Raw genomic sequence first — 22,611 nt, 5'->3', positions numbered from 1 at the left:
CTCAAAATTCTTACCATCATCATCTTCAGAACTTGTTCCTCAAAAAATCTGAAGCATTGGGTGATATGATCTAAATAAAAAGTTGGGGTATTTTGCAATTGGATTCAGTTTCAAGATTATTGTTGTTTGAGTTAACCTGGTTTGTATTTACGACAATTCTTGATGGATGTTTACATGTATTGACGTGAGCCCAAGATGTGACAAATTACACATTATGCGTTAGTAAACGTTACTTCTTAAGCTATGATTGTAATTATGGTAGCATATTAGTGAAATTGTCAAGAATAGATAGGGATTGACTTTATCAAAGTTATCATTTGCCTATAGTGATGCTATATTTGATCTTAAAATCTTAATAATGTTACCTTATAATAATAAACTTCAGTTTAGAATAAAAATACAAAATAAGAAGATATTATAAAAATAAAATCCCAAATTGGTGACTTGGGAATAAAAAATATGGAAGGAACTATTAATGGGTTTTAATTAAACAATAATTGTGAGCACAAACAATGTGTTAAATTCAAAAAACAAGTTTTATGGTACTATAGTATTACAACCTGTTGGATGAGCTCATAAAATACAAGCTCGAGAAAATATGTTTTAATTGGATAATTAAAACAATTGTAATGATTTATGATATGTTCAAAATTATCCCATTTAAACTTTTTTTCTCTAAATATCTTTATTTAGAAATATACTAAGATCAAATATAAATCTTACCTCAACCAAAATTAAAATATTTCAAATCTTATTTTATCATATTAAATTAAACTTAAAATTCATTTCTTAATATTAAATTAGAATTATTTAACAAGAATTTATTAGTCGTACCCTCATTTAAAATATACAATAGTACTGCAAAATGTGAAGATATTAAGTTTTGTCACAAAAGAAAGAAAATGATAAGTATGAGTCACTTTATCATTGGATTCTGATAATAAAAACTAATCATTTTTCTATTATCATTGGATTCTGATAAAGAAAAAATATTAATTTTTTCTAAACCCAGCTCTGAATACACAGTACGTAGTAGTACAAATAAAAGCGGCAAAGGCCTGCTTTTATACTCACATAGGGATAGGCATAAGCATATTCTGTTGTGTTTCACAAAGTAATTCACTAAATAATAACAAGACACCAGTTTTCGGAGAATCCAACAGATGTTGTCTAGTTTTTTTCCCCTTCTTGCTCTCTACTTTCATGCTTATTTTTCTACTCTCAACTCTTCATTATTTTCTCAACCAACAGGTTAATTAATACCCTCATGATTTTCTCTATGCATTTGGTGGTCATTCTCATAACAGTAATGATATTTTTACAACAACATCTCTAATGTATAATCTGTGATTAATTAACCTGCAGAAAAATGGAGTTGTAGACTAATGCAAGTTGAGAATATAATTCTCAGAAATGCTCTGAACACTATATTGAATGTCCTTATTTCAAGTTTTTTACTTTTCATTTTCCATTTCCAAGAATCATTGTCAATAGTGCTGAAAGAAACATCCTATTCATAATTTCTTGTTTATGTGCTATCAAGGCAAGACTTGTTTTTTCCACCACTCTAATACTGTTTCATATATATGTATCAGATATTGGTAAAACCATAGTGGAAGGAAAGCTTTGTCTAAGATATGTCTGAAGAGGTTTTTGAGTTGTCACCACAGAATTCAGCAGTCTCAGGATTCAAGGAAGAATCTCCTGAACATTCTCCATCTGAGAGATGGTTAAAAACCAGCAAAATTGCTCCATTTATACAACTGGATATTCAATCTGAGTTCATTGAACAAAGCAATCCAGACTCCATTGGATATGGTTATAGCCCCCAGACTCCTGATGCTGATGAAAAACAACAGGCCTTACAACAATCACATGCAATAACCAACACAGAAAAGACATATACTGTCACCAGAAGAAAAGAAAAGCTATCGAGAATTCTACTTCCACTATCTGCAGCTTCATACTATAGTGGAGTTTCACCAGAAATGGAAATTGTTGAATCATGTCAAATCACTGACAAGCTAAATGCATATTTGAAAGCAAGAAAGGATGATGTCAGTGCTGGTGTACCAGGCAAATTCTTACATGCAGTAATGGCTTCAGATGGTGTTGGTAATTTCCATTTCTCAGCTTAACATATATTAAAATCTTGTGAATATGAATCCATGATTTTTCTAATCACCATTGTTTTCTGGAATAATATATTCTAAGGGTCATCATTGATTCACATTTTAGACTAACTACTGTTCACAGACGTGGGAACTGTGGCTTCAATCATCACGTATTCCTTCTTCCTACATCTAACTTCAGAGAGTGATCAATTCTGCACAGTACCAATCATTAACATTAACCGGGCAAATCTTGGTTCGCATGTTGAACTCAAGTGGTTGCTCGATTCATCTCATATTGATCAGTCATCCTTAATTTTTGCAGATGAGGTTAGTTTCACGAGACTGTTTTTGAATTCTTCATGAATAGATATGTATAGTTTTTGTTAGCATATAAGTTTTGATTTAATCTCGTATAAATATTATATGATCACAGATTCCTAAGATGTGAAATTACCTATATACTTAACATATAAAAAAATTAAAACTGATATGTATCTTTGGGATAAACAAAAGATATCATTAAAGCTACGAGCAGAACAATAAACACTCACAAAGCATAAAACAGCAAAAGAATGCAACACCAGAGACCAAATAGAAAAGAATACAAAGCTCACCAGTGTTCTAGACACCTCCCAAAACAGAACCAATAAAATGCAGTATTAATTACTTAGAAACTGAGGGGTCCAAAATATTGATGAGTGACAAAGTTATAAATAATTCCCTTTACCTAATTAAGAATTTTTCGTGTGTCCACTTCAAAAGAATGCTCAATTATTTGAACATTTCAACAGATTGATTTGTCTTACTATGATCTATTTGGAAGTCTTAAGATCGTGCTGTTGAAGGGAAGCAAGATTGCAAGTAAGCAAGAGGTAATAAATTATGCATTGGACACTGTTCAACTCTGGTTATAATCTCAGAAAACTATTGATATTTTGTTCTTTTCAATGCAGAAATTGAAGCATGCTGTGGTTGAAAATTTTCACTGCAGAAAGGTTAATTCACTGCGCCTTTTTTCTTAACCATTTTATACACCTTTTTTTTACATTTAAGAGCTGATGCATACCATCCTTAAAACTCTTATTTCTCAGGGTGATAAAATATATCCATGGGTTAAAACTGTCATCACAGCAGAGGTGGGCCTCAAATTCCCCAGACAATTTCAGTGATCTCTCTACGTGTAGTTTTGGTTATCATAGTTTCCTCAATTTCAGTTTTAATCTTTATATTATAAAAGTTCAACATCTAGTTTCTTGCATTTTTACATGTTTTAATTTTATTCTCTTTTTTAACTCTGATGCCTATAGTTTTACTCCCTCTATTATACCATTCACTAGTTCAAATGATAAAAAATATTACCATTCTGCACATATTTACAGGGAACTGTATGAATCTATCAAGTAAATGATGCTACCCAAAAATGCACTCACCCATACTTATCATCTTTATAGCTTTGAACTTGAAGTATTAACAGAGCTGAACAAGTGTTTGCAGAAGATCTTTTTTATCACGTGAACTGATGTTGAATGATATGTACAAGAATAATTTGTTTCTTCCATGGATATATCATTATAAGGTCTCTGTTGTTATTTGACCACTTTATCATTGCTACAGGAATGCTCTTGTTGCACGGCCATAGCAGACAAATTTGTAAATTATTCGCCTGAAATTTTGGCTAGCAAATCATTCAGTAAACTTCTGGTACTTGAAACTTCTAGTTCCAAATTTTGAGCTGCCTCTTTTTTTTCTTAATTAAATGTATTTATTATGAAGTGCACTTTTAAACCTAACTCAATCTCATAAACCGGTTTATGAGGTGAGATTTGCATCCACTTATAATCGATGTTGGATTTCCAACACACTCTTCTCATGCTGAGAGTCTCTGAGAATGATAGATCGTGCATGAGACAACATATTATGGTTGATCCAATAGTGATCTGATAACGGGTGACCTGATAAACCCACCATACATATAGACTTTAAATGGTTCTGATACCATATTATGAAATAGACTTTAAGTCTAACTCAACCTCATAAAACCGGCTTATGAAGTGAGGTTTACACCTACTTATATTCAACATTTACATTGGACCAATTGCTAAGATACCTACTCTATTTTTGTTTTGTTAGGGGGTTGTGTCCCTCATGTCTACCTGAAAACTAAAATGAATTTTTGTCTTATCTTTGATTCTTGTGAATGTTTGCAGCTAGCTGGCATTCTTTTGGATACTGCGAATCTAAGGGACCCTGGCTGCACCTCTAAAGATAAGTACACAGCTTCATTATTGATCAATGGTGCTGGTCGTTATGGATGCAGTGGCCTTTACCAATTATGTACGCCCCCACACCATTTTCTATCAATTTAGTTTTGTAGCACATGCACATTTCCATGTTCACATGCTATTGTTACTGTTGAATCTTCTTGTCTTCAAATGTTTGCAATGATTAGATGCTGCATGCATACATATACCAGTTATATATAACTATGACATACAAATTTGTTAGAAAACCACCATTTTTGAACTGATATCTGAGAGTTGTAAGTTTGGTTTAGTTGTGTAAGTTGAAGTGTTTGTGATTTTCAGTGAAGTACAAAATGCATGATCTTTCCAACCTCCAAGTAGCAGATATCTTGTGGAAGGACTTTAAAAAGTGGAATGGACAAGGTATTGACTTTTTTTTGCCTATCATTTTCCTGATTGAAATGAAATCAAATTACTGTTCATTCTCTCTCTGTTACTCTGTTTTCTGTCGGCAGTGTAGATCTATACACCAACATGAGATGTATTTGGCTTACTCATAGATGAACATGATATACTTACTTATGTCATGCTTCATTTTTATAATAAGCCACTACATTATAGTGTTGAACACTCTCAATTATTTCATCCTACAACTATTATCACAAAAAAAATTAAAATAAAAATTAATTTTAGATAATAAAATAATTAGTTACTATATTAATTAAATTAGAGATCATTTTATAAATTAAAAACATTATTGATATCTAAATAATTTTTATTTTTAATAAAAATTTATAAAATAATTTCTAAATTAGTATCTAACCATTAGCTACTAAGATTCTATCTATTAATTACTTATATTCTAAATTAGTTTTTATTAGTTTTTTAGAGACTAATTTTGAATCTAAAATATTAGTAGTTAAAAACCTTAGTAGTTAATTTAGATACTAATTTAAAAATTATTTTATAATTTTTTATTAATAATAGAAATAACTTTAGATACTAATAATTTTGTAGTGTGCACAATAATATTTAATTTAATTAACATATATTTTTTGTTTTTAAATTTAGTTGTTATTTAATGATTTTATTGTAGTGTATTAAAATAAAGGAAAAATAATATTTTAGTAAAATATAGGTTATGGATAAATTATTTTGAAAATTTGTAATATGAAAGTAATATTTTTCATCATTTGAAAGTGCTTATTTATTTTTATAATGGACTATTAAATTATAAGGTGCTATATGTTGAAAACCCAGTAATTAATTGTTGAGATAACAGATAATCAATTTTAGAAATAAATAAAATATTTTTTATTAAAATATAAATATAAATAATATTTTTAAAAAAATTTGTAAACTAATAACTTCTTAAATTAACATTTTTTATTTGTCTTACTCAAAAGTGAAACGGATATACTTACTTATAAAACGCATTTTTATAATGGGCCATTCAATTATAACACTAAAAACAAAACAAAAGGACGAAGCAAGGTAAAAGCCAAATATGTGCATATAAAAAGGTTTCAAACTATTGAAAAATTATAACATCACAAAATTTATTTGTAATCAACTTATTCTTTATCATATAAAACTAAAATATTTTTAATATTCTTTTCCTTCATCTTCTCTGAATATATATTTAACACTAATTTGTTTTTCTAACAACCACTCAAATCATATTCTTTTTATTTCTTTATACATGCCCGGTTGTTTTCTCCTCTTTCAATAATCTGTTAAAGAAATTGTCGCGCAAGTTAAAAATAATCTTATATCATAATTAAATTATTTATTATATGTACCAAATATAGTTTGCTTATTATTTATTATGAATTTTTTAATTATGCAAAAAAAATTATTCACAAATTAAAACTTAATTGTATTAGTTTAGTTAGGTTTTGTTTGGTTTCTTGCCTCGCATTTAAAAATAAAATCATTTTAAAGAAACATGTTACATATCCTGTCGTTTTAATCTGAGTTGAACATACCTATTAAATGGTGTGTTTGTGTCAAACACTAACATTCTCTTAAATGTCTAATTCAAAAAATATTTGTTAGATTTATGACAATTTTAACAGAGTTATAACACAATTTTAAAAAGGATAAATACATTAATTTTATAAAAACTCAAATTTATTGCATAAATTTTTAATCAATTTGATTCTTTACAAATAAAAAAAATGAATTGATGTATTTTTTATTCTTTTGCGTTTGTATCCAATGGGATTGACGGGGCTCGAACCCGCAGCTTCCGGCTTGACAGATGGTGCTCTGACCAATTGAACTATAATCTCAAAAAAAGGGGTGCACTTATAAATATTTTTGACGAACAGTTTCTGTAAATCCGTCATAAAAAATATTTTTCTCTTAAAAAACTGAAATATATTTATGTATATAAATATTTATTATTAATTTATTATATAATATATAGATTCTTATGACGTATCTTACATTTTTTTAAGATAATATGTGTTTTCATATCCGTATCAATGTCGTGTATCAATCAGTGTTAAATAGTTTTTAATCTAATTCAAATGAAAAAAACAGAGAGTGGAGATTCAAGATCAGTGCAAATTGGCATGAGTTGTATCGGAATTTCAATCGCACAGCTTGTTTCTCGCGCAGGGAACATCGGAGAAGAAATAAGACGGTTCCAGTGTGAGTCTCACATAAAACCTCCATTTATCAACCTTCCATTTTGTTTTACAAACGCAATGCATTTCTAACTTTTATTATTTTGTTGTGCTTCAGTGTACGAGAAACTTCGAGCACTCATAGTGGTTTCAGGCTATTTTACTGATGAAAAGAACTTCAAGGTTTGTTAATACTTTACATGCTGATCAAACTCTGAATTCACGATTTGGTGTTGTGTTGTGTGCAATGGAAACTGAAGAACCTTTGTATAAATGTGTTAGAGAGAAGTGTTGATATGCACGGAATCTACGAAGCTGTTTGAGAGTTTGCTCTTTTTCTTCGATTTCAATGCTTCCCGGCTCCCACTCAAACCTCTGCACTTTCCAGGTTCCTTTTACCTTTTACCTTTTTCCTTTTTTCTTTTTAAATTTAGACAGAGACAGACTTGGACACGTCTCTTAAATAATGTGTACTTGTAAGACATGTATCAAATTTAAAAAATATTTATTAGATTTCTTACGGTTTTACCACAATTTTTTAACACAATTTTAAAAGGAAAAATACATTAATTTTTTAAAAACTCAAATTTATTGTATAAATTTTTATTATAATTACAAAAATAAGAAATAAATAATTTTGAATCAGCTTTATGTTAAAAAAACTAAAATATAATTGTACACATAAATTTTTATTATCAGTTTATATAATTCATAATTATATAATATATAGATTTGTCTTCCTTTGTCTTACATTTTATACATTATACGTAATTTTGTGTCTGTGTCCGTGTCATATCAGTCTCGTATAATTGTCTGTGCTACATTTAAACTAATTTTTTTTATCTTTAAAGTTAAATAAATTTACTCATTCCATTGAATTTTTCTGCAAATCTTTCAACGTTTTGTTCTATTCGAATAGTTTGAAAAGGATGGAGGGGTTTAACTGGAATTATATAAACGACTCAGTAAAATTACTTAATAGAAAACTAAAATACACAATTAATATTGTATAGGAGTAATAACTAAAGTACAGGAACTAAATCTATAATCAATCTTTCATAATTAATATGCAGACCATCATTAAAAAATTGAACAGATTTAAGTTATGATGATGCTTATGGAACAATAGTCAATGAGATCAGGAATAAAATATTTAGATTCCTAAAGTTTGGTGGAGTGGAATAAAGCAATAGTTTCATATCCAGAGCTATATTAATGCGTGAAGTAAGGATTAATATTACCAAAGAAAGGGTTAATATTACCCTAAGAAAGAATTAATATAACCTTATTTATATGTACACATATACTGATACACGGACACAAATATACGTATAATTTTTAAAATATAAAACACGAAAATACAGATCTATATATTGTATAATTATGAATTATATAAATTGATAATAAAAATTTATTTGCACAAGTATGTTTTAGATTGTTTTTTGGAATAAAAAGGTATTTTTCATGACTGATTTAAAATGATTTGTTTATTACTTTTATAATTATAATAAAAATTTATACAATAAGTTTGAGTTTTTAGAAAATTAATGTATTTTTTCTTTTTAAAATTGTGTTAGAACCGTATTAGAATTGTCAAAAATCCAACAAATACTTTTTGAATTGGACACTTCACGAATACGTATCCTACAAGTGTCAATGTCCAATACAAATATTGATGTTTGTCCATGAGGAGTAAGACGAAGGTATTTGATAAATTGTCGATTTGAGCTCAGCTTGTGAGTCCTTTTAAGAGTGTTTTTATGATTGATTTTAGACCTTATTCCTTATCTTAGAACTTTATTAACAAAACTTGTTTAGAAAATCTTTAATTTAATCTTCTTTGCAGGGGACACTAAATTAGTCCTTAAACAAGTCTAAAAACACTAATTTAACAACTACTTTTTTAAGGATGTGTATAATTTGTGGTTAGGTTCTTGAACATGCAATAAACATTACATTTGTTGTGGGTGGCAGGTCTGAAGAATGAGATGAAAGCGTACGAGATCGACAAGGTTACATCAAGAAAAATAGTAGAACATCTCATACAAGAGTTCGTTGGGATTCCAAAAGCCTAGCTACCTAATTGCTTCTTTGCAACAAAACAAGATTCTCTACGTTACATTGCTCTTTTATTTAAGCTGGAAACAGAACACAATGGGAAAATTAACTTATACTGCAGTGCAGCCACGATCTTTTTTTACTTGCAGTGATCACACAAAAGAGAGGAAAGAAGCAGCACAGAAAGAAATGAAGAAATAAGAGGTCACGCAGACCTGAACCATAAAAAGCCTTATTGTTTCATTGAGCTTAAACTTATGCAGAGCCACACCACTGCAATTTCTAAATGTTCAAGCATGTTTCTATATATTATCCTCAATAATTTCTTTGATATAATTTTCAAAGAAATTTTCATATTCTTATACTCTCGTCAAAATACTCACAAAATATTAAATAATAAACACTTTTTCCAGCTTGATTTCGCTTCGCTTGAATCATATTTGTCAATTTTAAAAGCTGATGAATAAATCTGTCAGCTCAACTATGTTAAGTGGATAAAATGCCAAACAAGTGCGAAAGATATTTATATTCCTAAGCTGGGTAAATTCAAGATCAACTGATAATAAATATGTTACTGCATAGGTAATATTTGTATAAGTTGGATTTATTCATATTATAATGTGTTAATTGTTAACAGAATTTTCGGAAGTATTTTTATTTGATTAAGGTAAAAACTTGTTCTGTTTATTGATTGGTATTATCGAGTATGTACACATGTGGAAGGTGGATGAGTATTGATTGATTGATTGAGTAATATCTATAGGAATTGATTCGTGAAAAAAGTTGCTATTGATGCAGTGAAACGAAAAAGAGGAAGAGTGAGAAATGGTTGATGAGGGAAATGAGTGGATGGGAAAATGGGTGTGTACTTGTGTGTTCTTTACAGTGGTCCATTCATTCCACTAGCAGTGGATGGATGACTGAAAGGAAGGTGGAACAAGTCAAGAGAAGTGTGAGAGAGAATAACACCTTCTTATGCCAATCTCTAAAGCATTTTTACCCCACACCAAACCTCAATCACTGGTTCAATCCTTGACATTATGAAATAGTGTCAAACTTAAGCTAACCTTTTTCTGTTTCTCACACTCTTTTGGCATATTTCAATTCCAAGGCAACGCTATATGTTTCTGGAAACTATTCTTTTTCTCTCTGTCTCTCTCTGTCTCACACCCACACGCCACTACCAAGTGCTAGTGCTACTGCCACTGTTAGTGCCAATGCTCACTTTCTCATATCTCTAATTCTACTCCACTACCAATTTCTTCACTCTTGTACACACTTCTTTGGAAACTTCCAATTCAATACCAACACACTTGGAACTGTCAACACCCTTTTGTTCTCTGCTCTGTGTTCATGCATTTTCCAACACATTCCACTAACACAACAGTCTTTCCATCACTGCCCACAAAACAAGACTCTGTTTTCCTCTCAATTTGGAGATGAGAAGAAGACACACTCCGGAGATCCAACACAGTTTCTATACGTCCACTCAAAATAAGGTATCAGATTCTTTTTTCAAGCCAGTTTTAATCCTTGCTACTCAAATGAAATTCTTTTTCTTCCAATCTTTTATCCATTTTCTTGTTCTGCTCTCCTGTTTTGAGTTTGGAAATGGAAAAAGAGCACTGGGTGCTCCCTTCAGGTTGAAGTAGTAAGTTGTAAGAGTTACAATTTTAACTCATTCCAATTGAAAAGCTACTTTTCTATCTTTAAGCATATTACCTTGTGATTGATTAGCTATTCTTCCCCCACCCCTTAAAAAAAAACTTTTCAATTTCATTCTAATGTCCAGAGCGGGGTTGTTAGTAATAGTAACTCATGATTAGAAAAGAAGAACTACACTTGGGTATAATTATATTATGTGTGCTTTGCTTTCAGAGCAAATTAGATTAGATCCTTTATTGTGCCAAAGATGCGAATGAGTGACTTCTAAGCATTATCCGTTTCTTCAATTCTTTGATTAGAATCATAGTAATGACAGTGCAATAATTCTCTACAGATACAAACAAAATTGACCTTCCAACGTCACCTTTCTTTGCTTTCTGACATCACGATGTTGCTTTTCCTTAGCATTCTTTATTAAATGTGTAGCTTGTTTATAATTTAATGTCAGTGCATGATTTTGTTCCCTGATCAGCTGTTTCCAGGATGGTCCCTGCAATAATGGTTTATTGATCACCCAAGTTCGAATATGATCATCCACCTTGCTGGCATTCCATTGATTCTATTTCTCTTCTGAACTGACAACTTTGCCCCCGAATCTTGTCTTAATGGCCAAGAGTCCCTGTCTCTTACCCTTTTTCCAGTTCTTGGCAGTGCTCTTTCTCACCTTCTACTCTATTTTCCAGCCTAGTGTGTCTCTGACATTGGAAACCCAAGCTCTTTTTCAGTTCAAGAACCATTTGAAGGACTCCTTGAATTATTTAGCTTCCTGGAATGAATCAGATTCTCCATGTGAGTTTTATGGAATTACATGTGATCAAGTGTCTGGGAGAGTCACAGAAATCTCACTGGGCAATAAGTCCCTCTCTGGTATCATTTTCCCATCACTCTCAGTTTTGCAGAGCCTGCAAGTTTTCTCACTGCCATCCAATTTAATTTCCGAAAAGCTTCCAGCAGAAATAAGCAGGTGGACCAACCTCAGAGTGTTGAATCTATCAGGAAATCAATTGGTTGGAGCAATCCCAGACTTCTCTGGGCTGAGAAACCTGCAAATTCTTGACCTTTCAGCAAACTACTTTTCTGGAAGCATCCCTAGCTGGCTGGGGAACCTAACCGGACTGGTTTCACTGGTTCTTGGGGAAAATGCATACAATGAAGGTGAGATTCCAAGGACTCTTGGAAATCTGAAGAACTTGACCTGGCTTCATCTTGCTGGCTCCCACTTGATAGGAGATATTCCAGAATCATTGTATGACATGAAGGCATTGGAGACACTGGATGTTTCAAGAAACAAAATCTCTGGAAGACTCTCCAGATCAATTTCCAAGTTAGAGAATCTTTACAAGATTGAGCTCTTCAAAAATAATTTGACAGGAGAGGTTCCAGCAGAGCTTGCAAACCTCACCAATCTGCAGGAGATTGACCTTTCTTCAAACAACTTGTATGGTAGGTTGCCAGAGGAAATTGGGAATCTGAAGAACTTGGTTGTTTTTCAATTATATGAAAACAGATTTTCTGGGGAACTTCCTGTAGGATTTGCAGATATGCGTCATCTCAATGGGTTCTCAATATATAGAAACAGCTTCACTGGGACAATTCCAGAAAATTTTGGCCGGTTTTCAGCACTTGAAAGTATTGACATATCTGAGAATCAATTTTCGGGCGATTTCCCAAAGTTCTTGTGTGAAAGAAGTAAGTTGAAGTTTTTGCTTGCATTGCAAAACAATTTCTCAGGAACTTTTCCGGAGTCTTATGTTACATGTAAATCTCTGGAGAGATTTAGGATCAGTATGAACCAGTTATCTGGGAAAATTCCAGATAAGGTTTGGGCACTTCCATATGTAGAAATAATTGATTTGGCCTATAATGATTTCACTGGTGTTGTACCTTCAGAAATTGGGTTGTCTACTAGCTTAAGTCAGTTAGTTTTGACACAAAACAGGTTTTCAGGTAAGCTCCCATCAGAGCTTGGCAAGCTGGTGAACTTGGAGAAGCTTTACTTGAGCAACAACAATTTTTCTGGGGAAATACCACCTGAAATTGGATCCCTGAAGCAGTTATCCTCTTTGCATGTAGAAGTGAATTCCTTAACTGGTTCAATACCACCAGAACTGGGTCATTGTGCAAGACTGGTGGACTTGAATCTTGCTTGGAATTCTCTATCTGGAAATATCCCCCAGTCAATTTCACTTATGAGCTCATTGAACTCTCTTAACATATCTGGAAACAAACTTACAGGTTCTATTCCTGATAATTTAGAAGCCATAAAGCTAAGCTCGGTGGATTTTTCTGAAAACCTGCTTTCTGGAAGAATTCCATCTGGTCTTTTTATTGTTGGAGGAGAGAAAGCTTTTCTTGGAAACAAGGGGCTGTGTTTTGAGGGAAACCTAAAACCTTCCCTGAATTCTGATTTGAAGATTTGTGCCAAAAATCATGGCCAGTCAAGGGTCACTGCTGATAAATTCGTCTTTCTCTTTCTCATTGCTTCTATTTTTGTTGTTATTTTAGCTTGTTTGCTGCTTTTGAGTTGTAGAAGCCTCAAGCGTGGTGCAGAAAACAACATGCAACGTCAAAGGGAAATAAGTCAAAAATGGAAACTTGCATCTTTCCACCAAGTAGATATCGATGCTGATGAAATATGTAATCTGGATGAAGATAATTTGATAGGTAGTGGTGGCACAGGAAAGGTTTATCGAGTGGAGTTAAGGAAAAATAGAGCCATGGTGGCTGTCAAGCAACTAGGGAAAATAGATGGTGTGAAAATTTTAGCTGCAGAGATGGAAATTTTGGGGAAAATAAGGCATAGAAATATACTTAAACTCTATGCTTCTTTACTTAAAGGAGGATCCAACCTTTTAGTGTTTGAGTACATGCCAAATGGTAATCTTTTTCAAGCTCTCCATGGACAGATAAAAGATGGGAAGCCACACTTGGATTGGAAACAGAGATATAAAATTGCTCTGGGATCTGCCAAAGGAATTGCCTATTTACACCATGACTGTAATCCACCCGTTATTCATAGGGACATAAAATCCAGCAACATTTTGCTTGACGAGGATTATGAGCCAAAAATTGCTGATTTTGGCATTGCAAGGTTTGCAGAAAAATCTGATAAGCAGTTGGGTTATAGCTGTCTAGCTGGCACACTTGGTTATATTGCTCCAGGTAAATTTCAGTATACCGTTTATGTTTCAGAAGCATTTGATGTTCATGTTTGAAACTGTTCAGAGATATCTCAGTACACTTGTGAATGCTAAAATATACCAGATAATCATATTTCAGTTCTTATGCCTCTGAGTTTAGCATAGCAGTTATAGTTCTGTTTTAATTTTAACAGACAAATGACATAGTCCTCTTAATAATTGTATGTCAAAGGTTTTCCTTTCTCCCTACACAACAGATAAGTGAATCTTGAGTTTTTCTTCTGACATATGCTTCCTATTTATGTATGTTTGAAATGCAATAGCATATGGTTAATGTATATACTGCTCTGGTTCATGCAGAACTTGCTTATGCCACTGACATCACTGAAAAGAGTGATGTTTATAGCTTTGGAGTGGTGCTGTTAGAATTAGTGTCAGGCAGAGAACCCATTGAAGAGGATTATGGAGAGGCGAAGGATATTGTTTATTGGGTTTTGACTCATCTGAATGACCGTGAAAGTATTCTCAACATTCTTGATGAAAGGGTGGCATCTGAGTGTGTTGAAGATATGATAAAAATGTTGAAGATTGGCATCAAGTGCACCACTAAGCTTCCATCTGTGCGTCCCACCATGAGAGAGGTTGTTAAGATGCTAATTGATGCAGAACCTTGTGCACTGAAATCACCAAAATTCCGCCATGACAAAGACACAAAAGCCCTTCTCTGATGGCTTTCTTTTCAAATCTAATGTAATTGTAATGTGAATCCACCCAACTTCCACTCAATTATATTTCCCAACTTTGTACCAATTTCGTAACCTAGTCGACATACATTTATATGATAATTATGCCTTCCTAAAGTGATCTTACCAAACCCTTCTTTGTTCTTTTATCACTTTGCGTGTTTAGGTATCTTGTGGATTGTAGCTCTTTTCACTTTTTCCTTTTCTTTTTATTGCCTTTTTCTTTCAAATTATAATTTCCAAAACCATCCTTATTTCTAAACTCTAATCTTTTTTTGATTCAAATATTTTGACCCACTTTATACCAGTGTTTCCAATTGTAGCTCGAGTTGTTGGTACAAAGTTTTGTGAAGAAAAAACTCAGTTTTAAACATGAAAACGTTTTGCTTTTTGCTTTGCTCCCCGTCTCTTCTATCTACCAAAGCTGCACATAAGTGGTTCTTTTGTCACTTTAGTTGTTAAGATAAATGGAAAGAGTCCACCAGACACACATGTCAACGATAAATCTGAAGATTCAAGTTGAAAAGCAAATATATTTTGGTGTGCTAGAGATTTTAAGACTTTGCAACTAGTCTCCTTTCGCCTATTTGACTTTGAACCGTGTTTTTTTCTTTAAAATGCACACTGATTTCCACGGTGTAGTTTTCTTTTCTTTGCTGGTTGGTACAGAATAAATGGATGATACACTTCTTGGCATCATCAATTACAAATTATTACAAAATAAAATAAAATAAAGGATCGGGTTGGTATATATAATTGAGTCGTGTGGTGTGAGGGGTGAAGTCGAAATTAATTTGAGAAAAATGAAGAAAGAAAAGTGATGCAATATACAAAAGTTGACTGTGTGAGAATGCAGGGAGGTGAAGCTGAACGTGAAGCGTACGTAATGGAAAAGGAGATGGGAGATAGGAAATAGGAAATGGTAAAGCTTAGTGTGAAGACGACTAAGAATAATGATATATTAACAATCATGTACCAGATTACAATTGAAAAGAAAAACAAATGGAACAATTTTGAAATTGTATTTTTCAGATCACAGTTGTAAATTAGTGCATTTCATTTTGAGTTGTTAAATTATTTTCCGAAGAGTGAGTGGTGGACCTAGAGAGTATTGGTTGGGCTAAACATGCAGCCAATGCTCTTTCCAAGTTATTTACAACTTGAGACATGGTTGGTCTATCTCGACCTTCCAGCCTCACACAATCTGCTGCCAAATAACCCACAAACGCCACAGCCTCTATCTCAAAGGGCGTGGGAGGGGGCACTCTTTTGTCCAACACTCTGTGAATCTCATCTTGAACAATGAATGGCACCACAAAATCAACCACATTTCTAGGCACCCCATCCTCGTTTTTATGGATGGCCTTGTAACCAGAGAGCAACTCTAGCAAAACCACGCCAAAGCTGTAGACATCACTCTTGGGGGTCAAATGTTGAAGTCTGTAGTATTCAGGGTCCATGTAGCCAACAGTGCCAGCTGCCAGAAGTGAAAGGTGGGCCTCCTCATCTTCAGGGTCAGGTCCCATTAGGGAGAGTCCAAAATCAGAGACTTTGGCAGTCCACTTGGCATCCAACAATATGTTGGCAGACTTTATGTCACGGTGAATGATTGGAGGAGTGGCGTATTGGTGCAAGTACTCTATGCCTCTGGCAGCATCCAGAGCCACCTTGATGCGCACTGCCCATGACATGAGTGCTGAAGTTTGGAGCTTGTGGAGATGGTCACTCAGGCTCCCATTGTCCATGTACTCGTACACCAAAATGCGTTCTTTGGTGTCTTCATAGAACCCCACCAACCGAACCAGGTTCTTGTGGTGGAGTCTTGAGAGAGATTCAAGCTCATTCATGAAAGCATTGTCTTTGTCCACTTGGGCACCCAAGACAGTGTACGTGGAGGATGAGGCTTCGGCTCTCTTTATAGCAATCTGCTTCCCGTCCTCCAAAGTGGCATGATACACCGAACCGAAGCTACCAATCCCAACTCTCTTGTCCTCACAGAAATTGTTGGTGACTTGAAGCAGTGTCTCCAGGGAAAACTCCTCAAAAGGGCTCCCATTTCCAATGCTGATAACGTGACTCAGGCGCTTCTGAAGAACTCGAGATCCAGCTTCAGCTTGAGGTTGTGGTTGAGAGTGAGATGACCCATCCAACCGGCCAGAATCATGGACACGGCTTCCTCTTCGTTTGGAGTTGCAGTACCTGTGAAGGAAGAAAGCCATGACTAGCAACAGGGAACTGCAGCCCACACATCCAACCACTAGGAATGCAACCATTTGGCTGCTCCAACCAGTGTGGTTTGATGGTGGTGGTGACTGCAATGGAGATGATGATGGAGGTGATGGCTGCAATGGAGATGGTGATGGAGGTGAAGATTGAACCACCTGAGGGGAACAGGGTTGGCAAATGACTTCTAGAGACTGACATAGTTTGGCAGAGTTGGGCAAGGGCCCACAGGGACACTTGTTCCTACAAGGTCCTGGGAGCACATCATCAAACACCTTGCTGTCTGAATCAAAAACCGGAGAACCCCAACAGAGCAAGGAATAATTGGAAGACACAACTCCACAGAAAACACTTTGCTTTGCCACAATTGACTCAAAAAAAGTGTCTTTTAAGGTGTGCGGCATGATGAAATCATTGGACCCCCAACAGACAACTCTTCTGTCATGCCCGAGTGCACAGCTGCGGTTCTCTCCCAACGCCAAAGAAACGAACCTCCCTTGGGGTTTCTCACCCTCCATGTCACCCCAACAAACCAAACCACCATCAATGGAGATCACACAGGCATGCCTAAACCCGGCTGCAAGAAAAGTGTAATTCCCACCAGGCGCAGGGACATCAACAACAACCCTGCTACTATTCACCCTCCCCGTTCCTGTGCAATTAACATCCCCTCTTGATGATAAGCCACACAAAAAATTCTCTCCCACTGCAATGCTTGACATTGACATGTTCCTCACACTCCCACTGCTTGAATTGAAGTCATGCCATTGCCAACACTCAACTTGAAGGCTACTCTCATTAGTTCCTCTATTTACAAGACCACAAACATGGGAGTGGCTACTCTCAATATCTTGAACAAGGGGTCCACTGTAGATGCGTTTATAGGGAACATTAGTAGCATTGGCAGAGAATCTCCAACACCCCATGATGGAGATGGAAGAAGACGATGGCCCCAACGCACACACAAACCCGTTGCCGCCCACAATCTGAGAGTAGGTGACATTAGGATTCACATCAAGCGTAATAGCCTGAGTCTGAGCCTGGGGAAAGGTGGTGCAGTTGAGATTTGATTGTCCTTGTTGATTTGGATGTTGCAAGACACAAATAAATGTTTGGTTTGAATTGGAGGTTTGAGAAATGGAAACAGTGGAGAGAGTGTTTATGGATGGAAGACAAAAAATGAAAAGGAAGAGGTGACAGAAGAAGGAGCGATCAATGAGTAAAGCTGCCATGAAGTTGGAAATGAATAGTGAAAGAACTCATTAATTTCATGGTTAAGCGAATAGTTATTAGAGAAGAGGTTTTTATGAGAAGGAGATTGGCAGAAAAGCAATACGCGGTTTCACAATGGTCACTCTCAGAGACACAGACACAGACACTGTCGTTTTTAGGACTCAGCAAGCTCTGCAAGACCAAGTCTACAAATCTATGTACTCTGACTCGGTTTTCTTTTCAAAATTATATGCTACTCGGTCATTTTACTCCCAAGAAACTTCACAATTATATTATAATAATGTAATAATATAAATTGATTATATTTAAATAGGATGATCAATATTTTTAATTTCAACCATGGATTCACTGCTACGTAATTTCCTTTTATCAATGCTATTTTGATAACAAGGATATAAGAACAAATTTTACAGAGCATCACCTTTATTTACTACTTGTTTATAAAATATGAATAAATGTAATGAGAATATAAGTGTTTTTATATACCATTATTTAATCCCATAATAATTCTATAGACTTAAAAGTGATTTGAGGATAAGGTTTGTTCTCTTCTTGCAATGAATGGTTAACACTCGAAGCATAATAGTATAATCTGTGAAAAATAAAGGAGTTAAATATAGAGATTATGGATGAAACTGGTGAGAAAAAATACTCGAAATGAATCAATTTTTTACCATTATTATTGTTATTATTATGCGATGAACCAGAAACTGTAATTTGACGAGTCATTGATTCTTGAATGACTGTTATGTCTGACCTTTCAACCAAACCAAACTTGTGTGAGAGTTAAGAAAATTAACATGAATACACAGTGGTGACCTGTGATTACAAAGAAAAATTAAAAAGGTTTGAAAAGAAGATATCAAATTATTCAGCATGCAATTTTTTTTATTATATACCTGAAAGTCAAAGATTCATCAACCATACGAACCAACAAAATCTATTGTCCAATTTAAAATTTGTTTTAACAACTTAAAGTAGGAAGAAATGTCATTTAGAAAAGTTTTTTATTTGAAAACGTTGAACTGCTCTAACCACACCCTTCAAAGGATTTAAAATAACAAAAGGTAGAACTCACCTTAAAACTATTTAACTTTATTTACATTTATTCCAATAAAAAATTGTTTCTTTTTCATGAACATAATCTATCATTGTCTCAAAACTATGTCTTCCGACAAATCTGACTCCGTCGGAAGTAAAAGTTAACAAATGAAAATGGTACTATTTAAAAAAATAATGATTGAGAATAATAAATTTTTAAAAAAGGTTAATGATCATTTTTTCCCTCTAAAATCATTTCAAATTTTAATTCTATATCACTTTAAAAACCAATAATCTCTTTTACATTTTTAATATAATAAAAACTTTTGTACTCCTTATCAATAACTATGAATATGGAGACTATGATATAAGGAGGCTCCTTAAAATAATTAAATACAGTTCACTGATATTAGATTTGATCTTAGATATACAATAATATTTAAACCATAACCATTAAGTATTTGGTAAAACATTATGTATATTAAAAGAAGTAGAATCTAAGTCTAATTACCATTTTGATAAAATAAAATTTGTATTAATTTATTATAATTTCACCATACTTTTAATTTATTAAAGATTTTAATACACCTCTTCACACTAAAAAAATAAACATTCCGAGAGTGGATTAAAGAGAACTTAATATTACGATGAACCTAACAAACTTTACTAAAATAAATTCTAAATCTCATCAGAAAAGTTTAAGACTAACTTAATGTCACAATATAATTTAGAATAAAGACTAAAGCGAAATATTTTAAAAATATAGGGAATATAAAAACTAATTTAGAAAAATGTAGGGAATATTTTAAAAAAGTTAAACACTAATTAGAAGCAAAGAACTAAATAATCGTTAGAAATTTTTTCACCATGAATACTAAAAAATAATACTTTTCTTACACAATTACATAACTATACAGTAGTTATTTGTTTAGTTAAGAAATATATGAATCAGCAAGGAGAAGTTAAGATGTTTACGAACCTCTATTCTCTTGTGCAATACCGGCAGTTAGTATGTTACACCATTTTAGTATTAATGTTCACAGTCCAAGACACTATTACAACATCAAAGTAAACCATAGAATCAAGAACTTTGAATACATTATTTTCCTTTTCGGTAGATCGAATGAATGATTTTCAGTTATTAACGAATGATGTACAGAAAATGGTAAAGAACACCACATACCGACCACGCAGTAGGAACAACCTACAAATGATAATTCACAATCCTCCATAAGCTAGCCATTACATAAAATCGATTTTATGGTAATCATTTCTCATAAAAAAAAAATGAACTTGGAAAATATTCTGCCCACTACAGTGCCACAGGTCCTGGTTCATGGTCCAAACCAATCATCACACTGCTTTCCAAATGGAAGGGATATAAAGCCGTGAGATAATCTTCATGAGAAATTGAATGAAGACTTTTATGACTCTAAATAAATAACTTAAAATCCACTATGCTGCCACAGATCCTGAAGCAGCCTTCCTTTGCTCTGCAAGGCTTGTCAACACACTGTCAATTTGAGCAAATACTTCCTCCTTCGAGACATTTCCATTAATCTGAAGACAAAAAAAGCAGCTTAGGTGGGCTTCACCCAATGAGCAGAACCTGTCCAAACTATATTTTTCCTGTGTCTTAGCTTTTGCGTTATTAGAAACTTATTGAATGCAAAATAAACTGACAGAAACCAGCCACTAATAACACTTGGAAGAAACACAACAGTTAAGCAACAAACATCTATCAACCAATGTAAAATGTTCCAAGTTTTATACAGTGGTGGAAGGATTATCCACTAAAAAAATGATAAATAGGGAAATGCTTTATAAATGATGTCCACTCCACAGATGTGGAACATGATTGCTTGTGCCATGTTTTTGTTGTTGCACAAGCATGTGCGCACATGTAAGAGAGATTATAGAGCATACCTTAACAGTTATATCTTTATACAAGGAAAGGACTGACTCAACATTTTGATGATGGGTGCTCAACCGCAACTTCACCTAAGTCAAGCAAACGACAATGATAAAAAAACATTCAATTGCACACAATTATAAGTCTGTACACGTGAGTGTAGTAGGTATAGAAGCATATTCTAAAAAAAGAATTGGAATCTTTTCAGAAAAAACAGATCAGGGATATATTAATACCTTTTCTTCAGTATCATCAAAGCGTTGGGTAAGCCTTGCAGCTATTTCTTCTGTCTCTGGAGGAAAATACTTCAAGTGATATATCTTCCCGGTAACAGGGTCTAATCTCCGTCCAACTACTCTCTCCACAAGCACATCTTCATCAACCTGCAAAATCAAAAGTAAACAATGATAAAAGCTACTTTGACTTTTTTGCATATAAGACCATGGTTTTGGCTTTTATACACGGGTCTACTGCAATTACAAGGTTTCATGCCATGACCATAGTTGTTATATCATTGACGGGTGTTATGAACATGGCAAAGCCAGAGCTGAACAGGGTCAGTCCTGAACTCCAGATGCAAGGTTTCCCAGAAGGGTTCATAATATGATAGAATTTCACTGAGTATCACTATTAACATTCATTTGCCTTAGTTTTTCTAATATCACCCAACCGGTTTAAAAAAAAAATTGGGTAATGAGGGATAGAAATGTCAAAGGAAAACAACAAATTTTTTTACCTCTAGAAGAAGAAAAGTATGAGGCTCAAACCCAAATCCCTTGAGTGCAGTGGCCTGAGATAAGCTCCTGGGATAACCATCCAAAAGCCAACCATTTTCTTTAGAATCTGGTTTCAAGAGACGATCCCTGACCATCTATAGCATAAAAAGTGGAGGATAAGAGAAAGAGGAGAGAAGAATGAAATGCATGATCGGATTAGAAGATTACATACCATGACAACAATCTCGTCAGGGACCAACTGCCCCTTCTCCATATACTGTTTGGCAAGCATTCCATTTTGACTTCCTGTGGCAATTTCTGCCCTCAGTAAATCTCCAGCAGCAATATGCACCAAACCGTACTGCGTATATAATATAGAGGAATTGAAGGAAAGAAGAAATTTGAAGGAAAAGTGAAGTAAAGGAGTAGAGAGAGAAAGGAAGTAAGCTTACCTTGTTGGCGATGAGTTCACATTGGGTGCCTTTGCCAGAAGCGGGAGCCCCAGAAATCATGACATTCAGCGCTTCATTGGTGACAGTCTGTGTGTGTGTGTGATGGTGAATTGTGAATCCAATTATATAGAATGAATGATGATAAAAGTAGAAATGAAGATACGAACCAGAGAATGGGAAATAGTGGCGTTTGGAGCGAAAGAGTATCGAAAGTGATGATGGCGTCGATGGCGCTGTGGAAAGTAACAAAATCCACGCCGTCTCTGATCGCCTTCAGAGGGAGTGGGGAACCGGAGTGATGCGGCTGCTGCGCCGTGGAGATTCCCGATGCAACTCATTCTTCTGTTTCTCTCTGCCTTTCATATCCCCTCCCTCCTCTGATATAAACTGCTTTTGACTTTTTCTTTTCATGTTTCCCAATTTACCCTTCCGCCACCA

General features: G+C 34.0%; 4 protein-coding genes across 7 annotated transcripts; 2 read left to right on the top strand and 2 right to left on the bottom strand.

The window, feature by feature from the left end:
- Positions 1-1,096: 1,096 nt before the first annotated feature.
- Positions 1,097-9,583, top strand: LOC137831385 (uncharacterized). Of its 3 annotated transcripts, none has more exons than XM_090297006.1 (13): positions 1,097-1,251; positions 1,596-2,115; positions 2,257-2,441; positions 2,906-2,986; positions 3,068-3,109; positions 3,206-3,250; positions 3,729-3,815; positions 4,322-4,448; positions 4,700-4,780; positions 6,905-7,015; positions 7,109-7,173; positions 7,273-7,378; positions 8,965-9,583. In XM_090297006.1, exons 2-13 carry the CDS (start codon positions 1,638-1,640, stop codon positions 9,063-9,065), a joined length of 1,509 nt encoding a protein of 502 aa, XP_090153132.1. In that variant the 5' UTR covers positions 1,097-1,251; positions 1,596-1,637; the 3' UTR covers positions 9,066-9,583. The 3 variants fall into 3 exon arrangements, with proteins under 3 accessions (XP_090153132.1, XP_090153133.1, XP_068495148.2); XM_090297007.1 differs by lacking the exon at positions 1,097-1,251 and adding an exon at positions 1,252-1,306; XM_068639047.2 differs by lacking the exon at positions 1,097-1,251 and having other exon boundaries at positions 1,315-2,115.
- A 255-nt stretch (positions 9,584-9,838) lies between these two features.
- On the top strand, positions 9,839-14,727 carry LOC137831364 (Leucine-rich receptor-like protein kinase family protein). Of its 2 annotated transcripts, none has more exons than XM_068639023.2 (3): positions 9,839-10,547; positions 11,196-13,875; positions 14,214-14,727. In XM_068639023.2, exons 2-3 carry the CDS (start codon positions 11,319-11,321, stop codon positions 14,579-14,581), a joined length of 2,925 nt encoding a protein of 974 aa, XP_068495124.2. In that variant the 5' UTR covers positions 9,839-10,547; positions 11,196-11,318; the 3' UTR covers positions 14,582-14,727. The 2 variants fall into 2 exon arrangements, with proteins under 2 accessions (XP_068495124.2, XP_068495116.2); XM_068639015.2 differs by having other exon boundaries at positions 11,186-13,875.
- Positions 14,728-15,531: 804 nt separating this feature from the next.
- CCR4 (CRINKLY4 related 4) lies at positions 15,532-18,300 on the bottom strand. Its single transcript, XM_068639035.2, has one exon. The coding sequence runs from the start codon at positions 18,049-18,051 to the stop codon at positions 15,643-15,645; it is 2,409 nt and encodes an 802-aa protein (XP_068495136.2). The 5' UTR covers positions 18,052-18,300; the 3' UTR covers positions 15,532-15,642.
- Positions 18,301-20,162: 1,862 nt separating this feature from the next.
- Positions 20,163-22,611, bottom strand: AMK2 (adenosine monophosphate kinase). Its single transcript, XM_068639001.2, has 7 exons — positions 22,341-22,611; positions 22,174-22,260; positions 21,954-22,082; positions 21,742-21,876; positions 21,242-21,388; positions 21,020-21,094; positions 20,163-20,653 (listed from the first exon to the last, which is right to left on the bottom strand). Exons 1-7 carry the CDS (start codon positions 22,509-22,511, stop codon positions 20,549-20,551), a joined length of 849 nt encoding a protein of 282 aa, XP_068495102.2. The 5' UTR covers positions 22,512-22,611; the 3' UTR covers positions 20,163-20,548.

This window comes from Phaseolus vulgaris, chromosome 11 (assembly GCF_051622355.1).
Source record: "Phaseolus vulgaris cultivar YP4 chromosome 11, ASM5162235v1, whole genome shotgun sequence".
NCBI classification, from domain to species: domain Eukaryota; kingdom Viridiplantae; phylum Streptophyta; class Magnoliopsida; order Fabales; family Fabaceae; genus Phaseolus; species Phaseolus vulgaris.
Note: the sequence above shows the minus strand (reverse complement) of the source record. Positions and strands in the feature narration are given on the sequence as shown.